Source organism: Mustela nivalis (genome assembly GCF_964662115.1).
Source record: "Mustela nivalis genome assembly, chromosome: 3".
NCBI classification, from domain to species: domain Eukaryota; kingdom Metazoa; phylum Chordata; class Mammalia; order Carnivora; family Mustelidae; genus Mustela; species Mustela nivalis.
The window spans coordinates 88524408-88541553 of NC_139022.1; the positions used below are offsets into that span (position 1 = coordinate 88524408).

Consider the following 17146-nt stretch of genomic DNA (forward strand, 5'->3'; position numbering starts at 1 on the left):
AGTGCTCTAGAGAAAGTCTGTCGGATTACATTTGAGAAAAAAGAGAGTCAATGAGACACTATCTGAAAAAAACGTGGCTGGTGAGGTTTTATTAGGTAACTGAAAGTCAGCCTGTGGTATAATTTGAGGATTCGGATTCTAGAAAAACTGGGTAAAAAAAAGATAATATATAGTAAATAACCGGTATGATTGGTTTTCAACAAGGCTAAATTCTTTATGAGTTAGTTCTCTTGCTAGAATGGGAACTCTGCATGTTCTCCTGCTGTTGCTATGCCGAGAAGGGCAGGGCAGTAGACTGGTAGCCCTGTATTAGCCAGTGTGTGCAGTAAAGTTTGGCTGATATAACTCAGTGTATTAATGTCTTGATTGTACTTATAAAACCCAGGTGCTGGCTTAGATGAAGGTGAGAATATTCCCTTGGGGAATCCTCAAGCATTATGGCATGGGGCTACTGAGTCTTACTGATGTGGCTATTTTTAGATACTTAGATCCAGAACAACAACAAAAATCAATCTTTATATTATGTATTTTTTTTTTTTATTACATTCCAAGTTCAGTAATGTGATAACAGAATGCCAGGGAGGTTTCCCTTAAATACTCTTTCTTGCAAGAACTTCTTATTAAAAAAATATTGAAAACAAAGCCTTTACATATTTAGGATAAAGAGATAACACACAGGCTGCCACAGTCTACAAATAGTTAACATGTAAACTGGCAGTAAAGTTATTTTATTTCATTTTTAGCAATATAAAAGTTCAAATGGGGGAAAAGCATGTATCGGTAAACAAAAACATTTGCTTATATCATTCCACGATTTACATAACAAGATAACTGTTCTTCAAAACCAGACAACAGGTTTGAAAATACCTCTCTTCACACCCTTATAAGTGATGCTGTTGGGAACAATGGCTGTTATGAGGCCATTTATTACAGGAACATTTCTAGCTAGTTCTAGTTAAACATTACTGTTGTTTTATCTTCTTTCTTTTTTTTCTCTCATCAACTTTTTGCTTTCTTCTCGTCTTCTCTTATTCACTGGATTCCGAGGATCATAGATTTCGAATGTATCTGAATCTTGCATGCTTGCATCTTTCACTTTTCTGGTTTTATCCTCAAACTGAAGTACATGTGACATCCTAAAGAGGGAGAGAGATGGTTCAGTGATTTTGGCAGGAGAACAGAAAGTAGAAATTTTATACTATACTGTCCTTGGCATAATGAACCATAAGGGTACAGAACACCAACATGGGTTTATTGTTTATTGGTGCTTATACCACATGGAAACCACTTAAATTTGAAAAACATGTCTGGAGTTTGTTCTGTTGCTTTGTACTTTTGGTAATGAGTCTCTTTGCCTCAGTCTTCACTTGAAGGTCCTTTCCTGATGGGAGGTTAAGGAATTCTCCCCAGAAGTGTTCCTTCAACTAAACTCAGAGAGCATTTTGCCAACTTCCTTTAAAGAGCACAGTCACTTAGCCAGGGTTGCGGGGCAGAACTCCAGACAACAAACCAGCCCTATCTGATCTTTTTGTTTTCAGCAGTTAAAGGGGTCAAGAGTCAGGAATGTGTTAAGAAAATTCTTGTTCAAATGGTATTAAGACTGCCTTTTCTGGGGCGTTGCAGGGTAAAAAAAAAAAAAAAATTTTTTTTTTTTCGTGCAAAAGGAAACTAAGCTTTGGCATAACTCCATGGACTAATTTCCTCCTCTTACTGTTGATTACAACAAATTTAACCATCCTGCTTTCCCACTTTATCAAATGCTTACTGGTCTTAAGGTATCAACATGTGCTTGAATCATAAGTGGTCATAAGCTGGCTATCCTTAGCAGCAGGGAAATATGTAAGTGATTAGCGCTGCCGCCATTAGGAGGTGTCAGAAATAAATGGAGAAGTCAAAGACCAGATTTCAGGGCAGTTGAATGAATCTGGAAAGAGAAAAGTTCAGTTTTGATAATATAAACAAAACTACTAAGGCTTTTCCCACTTGTTAGTTAAGCAATTTTAAAGTGGGCATACCCAACACTTTTATCACAGCTGATAGAGCTAAATTGCCTATCGGATTAACACTCCCCATACACCCGTTGTAACTTTCACATGAAACCCAAATATTACATTAATTTCTTTCCCCTGAACAAGCAGAGATTTGGGCAGTAGGTACCAACACAAATCCTCCCACCCCTTTTCCCTGCAGTAGCACAAATGCTGAGTGAAATTTACTTATGTGATAAACTCTCATGGATATATTTACATTTTGAAGAAAAGATTTTGCAGAGAAATAAAATTTTACAATATTAGTGGTACTTAGCATTCACTAGCTACTGTTCTTGAGGGCTGACAAGTTGAGTCTTAACTACCATTCCCACCCCTTCCATCCCAGAAGAGCTTACTGGAATGCAATTAGTACAAGTGATATTATTATACAGATGACCTAGAATTTACTTTAAGTTACCAAATGAGGTAAGTCACATGCACATTTTAATACTTTATTATTAATAATTTGTTATTTGCATCAGATTTCATAACTTATTTCAATACATGAAAATGCCCTATCACCTGTCAGAACTGCTGACTTCTTACATTTCTCTTGCTTTAGTAAACACCCTTTTTTTACAAAAGGCGTCATAGGAGATCTTGCCATTTACAACATGGCACCCTCTAGGTGGACCTAGAGGGTATTATGTTTACTGAAATAAGTCAACGACAAATACCATATTGTTTCACTTAGATGTACAATCTAAAAAACCAAACAAATCAATTAACAAACAAACAGAATCAGACCTATAAATACAGACAGCAATCTTTGGGAACAGAGGGGAGAGGGGTGGGAAGATGGGCCAAATGGGTAAAGAGGTGTGGGATGTACAGGCTTCCCATTATGGAATGAATAAGTCATGGAAATAAAAGGCCCAGCATAAGGAATATAGTCAACGACATTGTAATAGTGTTGCATGGTGACATGGTACCTACACTTATGGTAAGCATGGTATAAAGTGTACATAATTGAATCACTATGTTGTACACCTAAATCTAATATAACACTGTATGGCAACTATATAAAAAAGGAAAAAAAAGAAATAACAACAAAAAAGAAAATCAGAAAATATAGTGACTTCTTTACCATAGCAAGTACAGTGGAAAAACCATGCTGATAGATAATTTCAGAAATGGTGATAATGTGGCCCATGCTTCCTTAGTTTCCATTTTAAATTGTTTCTATCTTCTTTTAAGATAAACAGATAGATTTAATGGAAGAAATAGAAAAAAGAGCTCTGAATTAAGTTTACAGTAACAGAATAAATAGCATCAATTTTATCATGGATAATCACACAATTTAGTAGGACAAATCTGTATATTCTCTGTGGGAGGAAGAAGATAGGGTATTCATAGGTTTTGATTACAACTTTTCAATTGGAGATATTCATAAAATCCTGGAAACTACAAGTATGAAAGAAAAAGGAAATGCATCATAGGATCATTGGTTATTTAAATGGATTCCTCAAGTCTGATTTTCTTATGCTTTCAGTTACCTACAGTGTTTACGTATTAGCTTCTGAGAATAAAAAAACTCCCAATTCCTAGAAAAAGGCTGATTGTTCTACATTCATGGTTAACAAAGAACAACTAGAACCACTTTGAAACATAATTGAACTGGATTTAATCAATTAATGATGATCTGCCTAGACCTAAATGTCAGTGACAACTCAGTTCAGTAAATACACCTTTGAAAACCAACTAGTCAGTGAGAGCCTTATGCTTTTGATAGTTGGCTAATCAGTCAGTGGTGGACTTTACTAATCATATTTCTGAAACCAACCAATCACCGACAGTCTCTTGTTGGTATTGGGCTTCTGAGGCTGTCAATCCCTAAATAATCTCTGACCCCAAAACTCTATATTAAAGATTTCCAACCCACTTTGCCCAGGAACTGGACCTAAAAGCATAGCTCTTCCTTGCTTAAGTAATAAATTAAACTTTTTGTTTCAGGTAATAAGAGGTGGTATTTTTCTTTGACACATCTTACGATCAGTTCTGCATTTCCCACAGAGTATATTTTTTAGGAATTTTAAGTGTATTTGCACTTCTGAGGAACAAGTTTAGAAGGGTGGCAGGATGTCCTTTTGAAGGTTTTTTACCACACATTGTGGGGAGTACAGACCCTACACTGCATTTCAGTAAGTGTTTAGCAAATGATTCTTGTGCAGATACCTAAGCTGAAACCAGGAAGTAGCTCAAAACATAACCTTTAAAACAATTTTATTCAATTTTCCTGTATTGATAGTGAAAAACAAAACCACTGTCCTTAACTTATTAATATCTTTCTATATAAACATTTTCTATTTCAAAAATTATTGCTCTCTCTGTCCAAAAATACAGATGGATTTTTTGGTAATACCCATTTCTATTAGGACTGCCCACATTTCAAAAATGACTTTACCAGAACTTGTCAATTAAAACCTTATAGGCACCTTCCTCCTTTCTATCCCATGAGAGTATCTTGCAACCATTGGATTTAGTTGGCTCTGGTATAAGAATTGAACTCTAAACATGTGAATAATAGCACAAAGTCCACAAAGAGAAACAGATTTTCCTACAAATTTGAAAAAAACAGAAAGCCGTAAATTAAAGTAGCTGTCTTTTTCAACTGTTTGTTTCATACGCCACTGCACTAAACAAGTCCAACATTTTGATTAATAACAAACCTAAACCCAGAGGAAAGAAGGGGCTATCAGCTTACAAACTACTTCAGCTTTAATATCATAATACTTAGCATGGCTGGTTACTCAGCAATAATATTTAATCTTTAATAGAAATAAAAGCATAATCAAATGGTTCACCCATTTATCTTTCAACATGCTTTGGTCACTTCATTTTAAAAAGCAGAACAAAACAGTTATTATGATTTTCAGCATAATAAACTCCTGACCTATGTGCCTCCATAAATCACAGACTGCATGAATTGAAAGCATGCCCACATTTTACAGTCTCCTGTGAGAATACAAATGCAGACTTATACTACAGGTACATAAGGTCTGGTCATTTACAATACTGTATCTCTCGATAACTCAATACTATTCACTCTGTGTCTGGTCATGGAACTGGCCCAACAAGAGCAGTTAATTTTTTGGAATTAATTGCACACTGATCATTTACATATGAACATTTTAGAAGGTTCACTTGAAGGCAAAGACAAAAACTTCAGTTCTCTTTAATAAAAAATTTACATAAGCTCAGATTCTCAAATAAGAGCACTGACTTCAGTGTGTTACAGAAATATGGAGGTTTACATTTTCATAGAGGTTATTTGGTAGAACAGGTTTTTTGTCCCCCCCCCAAGTGGGGTTGTATGAAATTATAAACAAAGTAAACAACTGATTGTTCAAAAAGGACCTGGACCTTGACTAAACTCACTAATCTGACATTCAGTTTTTAAAGTTTTCCCAAATTGTGAAATAGATTAAGAAATGACAGCAATTGATATTAATGGAGAACACAAGAAAGGTACTTATTGTCAAACATACAGTAAGTAGTACAATATAGAATTCCAGAAAAATTTGTTTCTGACTAAAATGCATTAAGCATAAGCACAAGATTACTTATGCTTCTATTGTAAATAGCCATCTTTTTCTCAGGAAATCTATAAACTACTCCTTTCCAAGTCTCACCAATTTAGGAACTTACCACCCCATCCTTAGACTTTGGTCGGTGTTCTAACTGTTCTACATCGGTACTATTTCTCCTTCCAATCCTGCAAAGGTTCTAAAATAATATTAAGTTTTTAAAAAATTAAGTGGTTCCACACTCAACACAGGGCTGAACTCACAACGTCAAGATCGAGAGTACATGCTCTATTGACTGAGTCAGCCAGGTGCCCCTAAAATAATCTTTCTAATATATTTCTTTGATCAGGAATTACTGACTATTGTATTAGACTGAACTACCTCAGCCAGACCCTTAAAACTCTCTAACAACTACATCTTCCTATCTTACCAACCTTATTTTGTTTCTTTCATCATTTACCCTTTTGTAACTGGCTATCCACTTAATTGTGATCAGACCATCAGTTATTCGAGACGGTTTGAGTCTTGTTCATAATTGTATTCCCAGCACCGAGAATGGTGATTTGTATTGTAAAGCAAAACCCCCAGATCCTTTGTACTGGCCAGGCCTGTTGGCTGGTACTAGCTGGTCTGCTAAACTAACACTTGGCCTCCTTTTTTGGGCAGGGAACGTCTTTTATTTTTGTGATAAACTTTTAAAATGTCTAATAGGTCTGCACAAAGTCTCATGCTCAGCACAAGCCCACCTTTTCATGACCTCTCATAGCTCAGCACATACTGATTGCTGCTTTTCCACTGTCCTCCTATCACTTAATGGCTGGTTGTACTCATAGACTTCAGTGGAAGCATGCCTTATCTTCTTTTCTACTGACTATGGTTCCTACTGTAAAACTAGATGGGTTTTTTTATTTTTAATTTTTTTATTAAGTAAACTCTGTGTGCAACATGGGGCTTGCACTCATGACCCTGAGATCAAGAGTCACATGCCCCACCGACTGAGAATGGCAGGTGCTCCTTGATAGATACTTTTTAAAGTAGTTTTACATAGACTAATCCTAGAGCCCTGCATCAAACACAGGCTGTATGTTAGAATCATTCGGGTAGCTTTAAAAACTATGCCAGGCTTCTACCTCTAGAGGTATTAATTTAACTGTGCTGGGATGGGGCCCCAGCATTGGTAATTAAGTTGGTAATTAAAATTTTTTCCTGGTGACTTTAAAATACAGTCAAATTTAAGACTACAGCACTGAAGTTTAAGAATCATTACATTTTCACATTGATTTATTTCATCAGCCATTTGTTCTGGCCCCTTCAGAGATGAACATCCAGTTTCTAATGATGAACTACTCAGGTACTTGAAGAAGCATAAGTGGCCTCTGAGCTCATTAACTGAATAATCTCAAGTGTATTATCCTTTTCTTATATATCATTTGAAGATAAGGCAAGAAACTGGACTTAATTCTTCACTCAACAAACATCTGAGGACATATTATGTGTGAGAACCTGTGTCAGACACCAGGGACGCAAGCCAAATATGACCCAGGCCCTGCCAATCTAAAGCGAACAGTCTGTTAGGGAGATGCACACACAGACACCAGAACAAATGCACATCTGGGATTGCTTGCAAAGCGTGAGGTGACAGTAAGAGCATCTATGGATACAGCTCTCCACAAAAAGCTTTCACATGTTGTTTGCTATAATCTTCACAGTTGTAGTAGTATGGGGGAGGCAGGAAAGATGTTGTCATCACCCCCACTGCACAGGCAATCTGTGAGATTCATGGTCAAGAAACCTGTAGCTGGTAAGTAGTTGGTGAGGTACTCTAATAAATGTCTTCAGAGGTAAGAAATGTTCATCATGTGAAGATGGATTTAACTTTAAGAACAATCCGAAAGTTAATTCAGTGCTAAATAGAGTGATTAAGTTAAAAAAAAAATCAGATTGGGTAGTGCTTATTTTGGACTAAATTTTTTTTTTTTTTAAATCCAACTATAAAGAGACAAGAATGATTATTTGTTTAGTTCCCAGACTGGCCTTTAAATCAATTCCAAAAGAGAAGTTTCACAAATGTCTTGAGCAACATAGGAGGCTCTTTGGGAAAAGATACCTCTCTTTTAGAAGAAAACTTGCTAAAAAAAAAAAAAAAAAAGTAATTTTCACTGTAAATTTTTATCCCATTATTGTCTTTAGTAGCGCTGTCTAGAATCTCAGTCTCAGTTTCACCTTATATTTCCTCAAATGAGGATGCTAGGTTGGGACACCCCTTCAGCTGGAGTCCCAAAGCGGGAGAGCCAAGTGCCCGTAGCCTGCCCCTCGGAGGTTGGTTGTTTGGCAGTCTCCTATCAGTCATCTAATTAGTAAGGAGTGCACAGTGGTTGATGATGATATCCAGGTCTTTTCTGTTATAGATGTATCTTTCAAAATGCAAATCTAGCCATGAAAACTCTTCTGTGCTAAATCCTTTGGTGCTCCCCATTGTCTACACAATGAAACCCAAATTTCTTATTTGGACTTTGGAATTTGGTTTTTGATTTCAAGTTCCTGTATCACCTTCTCTGATCCCATTTATACCCCAGACATCCTGAATTACTTGCAGTTTCCTGAACAAGACCTGCACTTTCCTGCCTGCTTCCTGCCTCTCTATGGTGATACATTTCTCTCCCTTGCCTTGGCTGAGGTGTCATCCCTTGTGGGAACCAGTCCCTGATTCCTCTCCTGGCTTGTCCTCTTTTTCTAGTGGGGTTAGGCCCTCTTCTGTACATTTCTCTAGTTTAGGCTCCCGCAACTGTAGTTGCCTCAGTTTTACTTGCCTTTGCACCAGCACCAGTCACCAATGCTTGGCAAGAAGAACACTCTCAATACATTTCTGATGAATTAATAAATGTTTCTGGGTAACCAGTCACTTCTGGTTACTTCTAAAACCTTCGGCTAGAATTTTGAATTTTTTTTTTTACCATTCTCCTTAATAATATTAATATATATAATTCTGAATTATTTAGCTATTACATTTATAAACCCTTGCATTTTCTAGGTCAGTAACTTTCAAACTCCACAACACCAGAGAAAAGGTTAATATTTCAAAAAGCTAAAACAAAGTATTCCCACCACTACTAATTTTATGTTACGAAAATCCAATACTTATCTTCCTCAAATGGCCACTTAAATTGCCTATGAATTGACATTTGTCTTTTGTACTCTTTGTCTTTGAGATCTGAGGTGGGGGCAAAACACATATATTGTCCTCAGACAGCCTCCCTTGAGTTGGGTTGAAAGGCCTTGCCATTCTTTGTGAAACTGTCATCCTCATAATTTGTCTTTAGTATACTGTGTTGACAGCTTCTCATTTCTCTATTAGATTAGAATTCCTAAGAAACCCAACTAAATAACTCCTAGTTATTAAAGTTTATTATTCTACAGGACTACAGATGAGAAACTTAAATGATCTGGTTGAAGGTTTCTTTTGAGGGAAAGGAGATTTGCATTTGAAAGCAAAAATAGCCCTTTTTGTTTTTAAAGAAAAATTTCAGCAAGACAAAACATTTTTCAAGTTTTGCCCACATTTGATTCTTTGAAAGGACCACACCCAGCTCTGTATCATAGATGGCCTGCAGCATACTCTTTCCACGTCACTTCTCTGGAATGTCCTACCACCCCCTTCCCACTGGTCTGTGTCCCCTATCCTTTCAAAGCCCAAGTGTAATTCCCATCCCTTATAAAAATCTTCTGACTGACCTGGCTTTCAGTATCCTTACTTTTGAGTTCTCTGACACTTTCTATGGAAACTTTTGTGCACTGCAGTTGGAAGACCTGAGTTATAGTTCAGTCACTAAATGCTACTGTAGGAAAGTCACATTGCTTTTCAGGCCTGTTTCTTTATCTGTGAAGAGGAGATTGTGATATGCGCCCTAATTATGTCACATAATTAGAATGAGATTCAAACATCATGCCTCCACCAAGTCCAACACTTATTATTTCACTTTATTTTGTATTTTGTATATATGTGCTACACATAAACTGTGCTTGTATAAAGTTATATTTCATAATATTTTATTATACTGCATAGACTTTTTCAGATGTTTTTGTGTACACCGTCATACACACATAACTTATTTGATCTTACTTACTTTGGAGGCTTGTATGTATATTTTAAAATATATCCAGTCTTGGGTGCCTCCGTGGCTCAGTTGGTTAAGCAACTGCCTTCAGCTCAGGTCATGATCCCAGGGTCCTGGGACTGAGCCCCGCATCAGGCTCCCTGATTAGTGGGAGGCCTGCTTCTCCCTCTCCCACTAAATAAATAAAATCTTTAAAAAAAAAATCATCTGTAATTCCATAGCTCATCAATAATTATTATAAACTTATACAGGTACATCATTTCCTGTACTTTTCCTGTGCATCTCTCTGAATATGAATATATGAATATATATATAAATACATATGGATGTATAATATATATATGGATATTTGTGTGTGTGTGTATAAAGGGATCATAATGCATATATTTTATACATTTTATAATTTGCATTTTTTAAAAGATTTTATTTATTTATTTGACAGACAGAGATCACAGTAGGCAGAGAGAGAGGAGGAAGCAGGCTCCCCGCTGAGCAGAGAGCCTGATGTGGGGCTCGATCCCAGGACCCTGAGATCATGACCTGAGATGAAGGCAGAGGCCTTAACCCACTGAGCCACCCAGGTGTCGTATAATTTGCATTTCATACCCAACTATACCACGATCATCTTTACATGGATAACTCTAATTTTTAACTTTTTTTTAAGATTTTATTTATTTGAGAGAGAGAGAGAGTGCGTGTGTGTGTGTGTGTGCATGAGTGGTGGGGAGGGGTAGAGAGAGAAGGAGAACAGACTCCCTGCTGAAGAAGGAGCCAGACATGGGGCTCAATCGTCTGACTCTGGGATCATGACACAAGCCAAAGGCAGACACTTAACCTACTGAGCCACCCAGGGACCCCGGATAACTATACTTCTGTATCATTTAATTAGCTTTCCAGTATTTGGGGGTTCTTGAGTGGCTCAAATGGTTAATTGGTCTGCCTTCAGCCCAAGCCATAATCTCAGGGTCCTGGGATCTAGCCCTAGGTTGGGCTCCCTGCTCAGTACAGAGTATGCTTCTCCCTCTCCCTCTGCTCCTCCTCACTGCTCATACTTTCTCTCAAATAAATAAATAAAATCTAAAAAAAAAAAATTGTCTAAGAGTTTATCCTATAGATAATTTACAATCAACCTCATGTTGTAGGATTCTTAGGCTTGTTCAGATTTTCACCTTGATAAACAAAATGTTGCTAATAGTATCTATGTGATTAAGAGAATTTTGGATTTTCTTATTTGTAGAAATTTTGTGGAAGAAAGGCTGGTACAGTATTCTTTCTTTTGGTAGCATAATTCTTTTTCTTTCAGAAATGACCCTCTCCACTCTCAGTCCAGGTTGTTGGAGTAGAATGACATCTGCTGTCCTTGTCCCAGTATGGGGACTCATGTAATAGGCCTGCCCAGAATAACCAGTGATTACATCAGGGCATGGGCATTTGAATTTGAAAAGGCCAAACGGAATTGGTTCCAGAACTTTTCCTGGAACCATTAAGGTTGGTCATAATATAATCCTAGAGCTTCTGACGGCCATCTTTGGCACCCCCCTAGGGGAAGCCTGGCCTATGGATGAGGCCAACTGAGAGGAAAATGGAGCCAGGAGACAGAAAAAAGAGAATACTGGTTGAATTCTCTGGTCTACTCATGCCCTAGCTTTACTTCTTAAGATTCCCTTGCTGATAGAGTCCCCATTTTTGTTTAAGATATTTCTATCATTTGTAATAGAGAATCTTTACTAACGTTTAGGATATATTCCCAGAAGTAGAATTCTTAGGACAACGATTTGTACATTTTTAAGGTATTTCATATGAATGGTCTAACTTAACTCCGGAGAGGATTTATCAATTTACACCCTCATTGGCAAAGTGCCTTATTTTCCTTAATAGCTTTTGTTTTCCCTTTTCTCCCATGTTTTTGGCTATCTGTATTTCTTCTTTTGTGATATGTGTGTCTATCCTTCGCCCACAAATCCATTTGGATTTGTGAGAAATTTTACTATATTAAGAATATAAATCTATATTCATCACATATATTCAAAATGGCTTTTCTAGCTTATCATTTGTCCTTTGATTTTATTTTTTTCTGTTGAGTTTTACTTACCTATTTCCTGTCTTCCTCCCTCCACCCTTCTTTCCTTCTTTCCACCCTCTGATATAGAACTTTACAGTTTTTTATATAGTCATTGTGAGCAGCCTCTTCCTTTGTGGCCTCTGTCCTTAAAGTCATACTTAAGTCTTTCTTCACATTAATACCATGTAAATTATCCACCTAAATTTTCAACACCACTTTTACAGTTCTCTTTTCATAATTTTGGCATCTGACTGGGAAAGATCATTACTTTCTTACTCTTAAACAACATTTCTCAAAATTTGTTTATATTTAAAAATAGATTCTGTTTTTTTAAGAGGTTTAGATTTACAGAAAAATTGAGCAGTTAGTATGGAGAGTTCCCTTATACCCTCAAACCAATTTTCTCTATTATTACCATCTCATGTTAGTATGGTACATTTGTTACACTTAATGAACCAATATTGATACCTTGTTATTAAATCCATAGATTATTTATATTTCCTTAGTCTTATGGACTAAACTGTATTCCCCCCAGATTCGTAAGTTGAAGACCTAACTCCCAATATGACTGTCTTTGGAGATATGGCCTTTATAGAGGTAATCAAGATAAAATGTCATTCTGCAATACAAATGTTGAATAATTATGTCACACATCTGAAACCAATGTTATATGCTAATTATACCTCAATTAAAAAACGATTACATGAGGTCATAAAAGTGTGCCTTAATCCAAAGAGAACTAATGTTCCTAAAAGAAGAGGAAGAACCACAAAGAGCATATGCACACAGAGAAAAGGCCATGTGATAACAGAACAAGAAGGCGGCTATCTGCAAGCCAAGGAAAGAGGTCTCATTCAACCCTGCTGGGGCACCTGGGTGACTCAGTGGGTTAAGGCCTCTGCCTTCGACTTAGGTCATGATCCCAGGGTCCTGGGATGGAGCACCACATTGGGCTCTCTGCTTGGCAGGGAGCCTGCTTCACTTCCTCTCTCTCTCTGCCTCCCTCTCTGCCTACTTGTGATCTCTGTCAAATAAATAAAATCTTTAAAAAAAAATAAAAAATAAAAAAAAGAACTCAACCCTGCTGACATTTTCATCTTAGACTTCTAGCCTCCAAAACTGTGAGAAAATAAATTTCTATTGTTTAAGCCACCTTGTCTGTGGACTTTTGTTATGGTAGCCCTAGGAGATTAATACACTTAGCTTTTACCTAATGTCCCTTTTTCTTTTTCATTTTTTTTTTAAAGATTTTATTTATTTATGTGACAGAGAGAGATCACAGTAGGAGAGAGGAAGGGAAGAGATCACAGAGAGAGGAAGGGAAGCAGGCCCCCTGCTGAGCAGAGAGCCTGATGTGAGACTCGATCCCAGGACCCCGAGATCACGACCCGAGCCGAAAGCAGCGGCTTAACCAACTGAGCCACCCAGGTGCCCCTAATGTCCCTTTTTCTATTCCAGTATCCCAATAAGGATATCACATTCGTTGTCATGTCTCCTTAGGCTATTCTTGGCTATGGTGATTTCTCAGAATTTCCTTGTTTTGTGGGATGCCGACACTGATGGAAATTATCTGGATGTTTTTCTCATGATCACAGTGGGCTTATGGGCTACTGGGAGGAAGACCACAATGTAAAGTGCAATTTTCATTACATTATATCAAAAGCAAATACTACCAACATGATTTATGATACTGATGTTGACCTTGATCACCTCACTGAGCGCTTGTCAGTTTTCTCACTCTAAAGTTACTCTCTGCCCTCCCCACCCCCAGCCCCAGCTTTCCATCTTGTACTCTTTGGAGGGAACTTATTATGTGTAGCCCATACCTAAGGAGTGAGAAGTTATGCTTTCCTACTCTTTCTTAAAAATTTTCTTGGCTATTTTTGCTTATATATTTTTCTCCATCCTTCAACTGGTATTTTTATTTGGATTATATTAGGTTTATGAAATAATTTTCAGACAACTTGTTTTTTGTTAAAAATTAAGCATTTTAGAAACATAGTATACCTATCTATTTAGCCATAAAACAGGTTGCGTTTTCTTAATTAAAAAAAAAAAAAAAGTTTTCTGGGCTCCTGGGTGGCTTAGTTGGTTTAGTGTTTTCCTTTGGCTCAGGTCATGATCTCAGGGTCCTGAGATCCAGCCCCATATTGGGCTCCCTGTTCAGTGGTGAGTCTGCTTCTCTCTTTCCCTCTGCCCCTATTTGTGCTTTCTTTCTCAAATAATAAAATCTTTGTAAAAATGTTTTCTAAGTGATTATTTTAGAGCACTAATTAATTGATTAACTGATACTGATCTGTGTGTATTAATTGTGTATCTGGCCACAATAATGAAGTCTTAGAACTTCTGGTAGATAACTTTGGATTTTCTAGATCTGCAGATAACTTGGTTTCTTCCATTCCATTTTTATATATAAGTAACTAAAGAGAAGATATTGAACTTACTTATCAAAATGGAACCTGCTTCCCAGTTCACAGTCTAGAAACTTTGGAAGTCTAAAAATGACAGATACTGTTACAGGTACTTTTGCTGCTAATGAAAAATAAAGATCAAAAAATTTCTGCAGAATCTGCATAACTAAGTTAACATTTGGTACTTATTATAATTTTAAGAAAGTATATCTAATAATAAGCTTTTAGTTTTCCTTCAAATGAATTAATTAAAACTCATCATATAGAGAATAATGACATTATCAACCCCAAATATTACAACTCTTTTTTTTCTGTGATTCTGTGTTCACTTTTGATACGGCTTAAAATGTAAATGGCAATATTGTTTAAACTTTTGACATTTTCATATGATTTCTAGAATATATTTTAAAATATCAATTGGATGATTCTTACATTTTGATAGTATCTTAACTATCAAAATGTAATATTTAGGTGAAAACAATATAAATTTTTAATTTTAGAACTTTTCTCCATCACTGATTATAAGTAACTTAGGGTTATCTTTTCACAAATGTTAAAGCTTCTTTAGGAATTAAGAAGTTAAAGGGTTAAAGTATCACTCCATATAAAAGTACTGTGAGTCTTTTTCAACATGAATTAGATAGTAGAAATCACAGTAATTCATATGAAGAGACAGAAAAAACATGAGTGAGGCCAGAGATCAAAATGTGTTAAAAAACAAACAAACATCCAGGAAAGTGAAGTCACTGGGATTCTTCATGTCCAGCAGAGTAGGGCAACACAGGACAGAGGTGACTGAGAAGCAGAAGAGGCTAAATAGGAGAAGAAAATCAAGGAGGAAAAGGATGAAAGAACACTCAAAATAGGAGACAAACAGTGACTTAAAGGAAGCAGAGAAAAATGCAGACAGAAGTGGCCAAAACTTAGAAGAGTGATTTAAAAATTGACAGTGGGAGGACAGCAGTAACAAAAATTAAAAAAAAAATGTTTTTAAATATTTGAAATACAAATGAAGATAAGTATAGGAAAATAGAGCATTAGGTAAACCAAGAAAGATGCTGGCCTATGGAAAAAGAAAACAAAGATAAACACTAGTGGAATTTTTTTTACTCTTCACCATTAACGTGGGAAAACTTCCTTTCTTCTGAATTTTGAATGAATGTTAATAGTATTTCTTCCTTGGTTTGGGGTTTTGAAAAGCCAACTCTTAAAAAAACCTTTTGTTTCTGTCATTTAAAAAGAAAAAAAATAATCCTCATAGAGTGTCTTTAATAAATATTGAGTATTTTTGGAGCAAAAGTGAAAGATGTAATTTTTAAAATAGTTTCATCAGCATGGGAATAACTTCTCAGCTTTCCTGCTTATCTAACATGCTTCACACTCAGTAGGATACAGGTGGAAAGGTTTAAGAAGCTTTCCAGAATAAATCTGAAATACACATTCTAACACCTGCCCTGGGGTTTAACCAACTGGTCAGCCAATAACATTTAATCTATGGCTAGTGAACTAACAAAACAACTTGGGAAGATGGAGTTCTCAGTCAAAAAGTCCTGGTAAGCAGCTGGGGTACATGGCTATCTGCCCATCTCTCTCAGAACAAATCCATGAACAAAGCAAACTTACCTAATGTGATAGAAATTTATTTCAGTTCAAACTATAAAAGCAGAGTCAATACAGAAGAGTTTTCTTTAGACAGAAAAAAAAGGCAGAAAAAGGTGACTTCGGGGACTTGTCGGAGGGCTTAGAAATAAAATAACCACCTTTCCCACGGTCAGCGACCCTGACAAGTTCCTATTTATGAAGAATCTCATTTGGTCTTCTGCAGCATTATTTACTGCAGCATTATTTACCTTAATAAAATGAACACTAATTAGGGAACAAGGTTTATAATCCTATTCCTTGTTTCATTTTATCACTACTTTAGAACTTGGCTAAGAGGAAGAGAAGAAAAACATTTACATTATACTGAGCTCGTAATTCTCTGCTCTCTAAAGTGATGATGTTCTTTTGCATTATATTTAAATTTTATTTTCAACTGATATCCCCTCCACCCCTCCCTTTTCTCAGTACCAGCTCAAGGAGAAAAAACATTTCATTAATGAGGCATTACTGTTTACCATAAAATTATCAAATCTCAAGTTTATTTTTTCTCAAAAAGAATTATGATAAAAACTAAAGTTATCTACTGCAACTTATTATGGGTTAATTAAGAAAAGGTCATAAAATTTGTCAAACATTATAGTAATGGTATAAATTCCAATAATTATTTTGATAGATCTACTAACAAATACAGAGGAATTACTTTCCAAAAATAACAATGACAATATAAAAAATGAGAATAACAAAACATTTATTGAGCACTGACACCCTGCTAAATCCTCTAAAAAAAGTATTTCACTTAATCCACAAACTAACCTATCAGAATTACAGTTTAACCTATCCTATTACGGTGTAAGGAACAGGATTAGAAAGATTATACAATTTGCCTAAAATCACATAGCTAGTAAATTTCCAAGTGGGGATTCAAAGCAGGTTTGACTCCAAATCCCATACTCATAACCAATCTATTCTTTATATTCCCATGGAAAATTATGACTAAATGTGGGTAAATGAGGCACTTCTTTTTAAGTTAAACTTTTAAATAACTTTCTGAATTTTAATTCTTCAGATAATACAGGGTTTATAATATTAGGGACATGGACTTAATATCTACCATGATTTTAAGGGAGATAGACAATTTTTGACCAAAAATTTATAATAAAGTCCTGAAGTCACTTGTTTGGCCTTGTTACCACAGTTTACAAACAACAACAACAACAACAACAACAAAACAAAAAACCAACAACACTGCTTTAACAAGCAAATGTGGAAAATATGTAGGTTAGAGAAATTGTTACAATATAAAACACACACACACTTGAACTAAGCATGATTAGCTGTTTTTGAGATCTACCATTTACTAGCTATGAGATCTTCACTAAAATTACTTAACCTTTCTGTG

The 17146-nt window shown here is 36.0% G+C and overlaps 1 protein-coding gene across 1 annotated transcript in view; it reads right to left on the reverse strand.

Moving 5' to 3' along the window:
- Window positions 1-514: 514 nt before the first annotated feature.
- CWC27 (CWC27 spliceosome associated cyclophilin) overlaps window positions 515-17146 on the reverse strand; it is a 201168-nt gene continuing 184536 nt past the window's right edge. Inside the window, exon 14 of the mRNA XM_082723092.1 lies at window positions 515-1136. Coding sequence (XP_082579218.1) covers window positions 974-1136 — 163 coding nt within the window. The 3' untranslated portion in view covers window positions 515-973. The remainder of the gene's footprint in view (window positions 1137-17146) is intronic.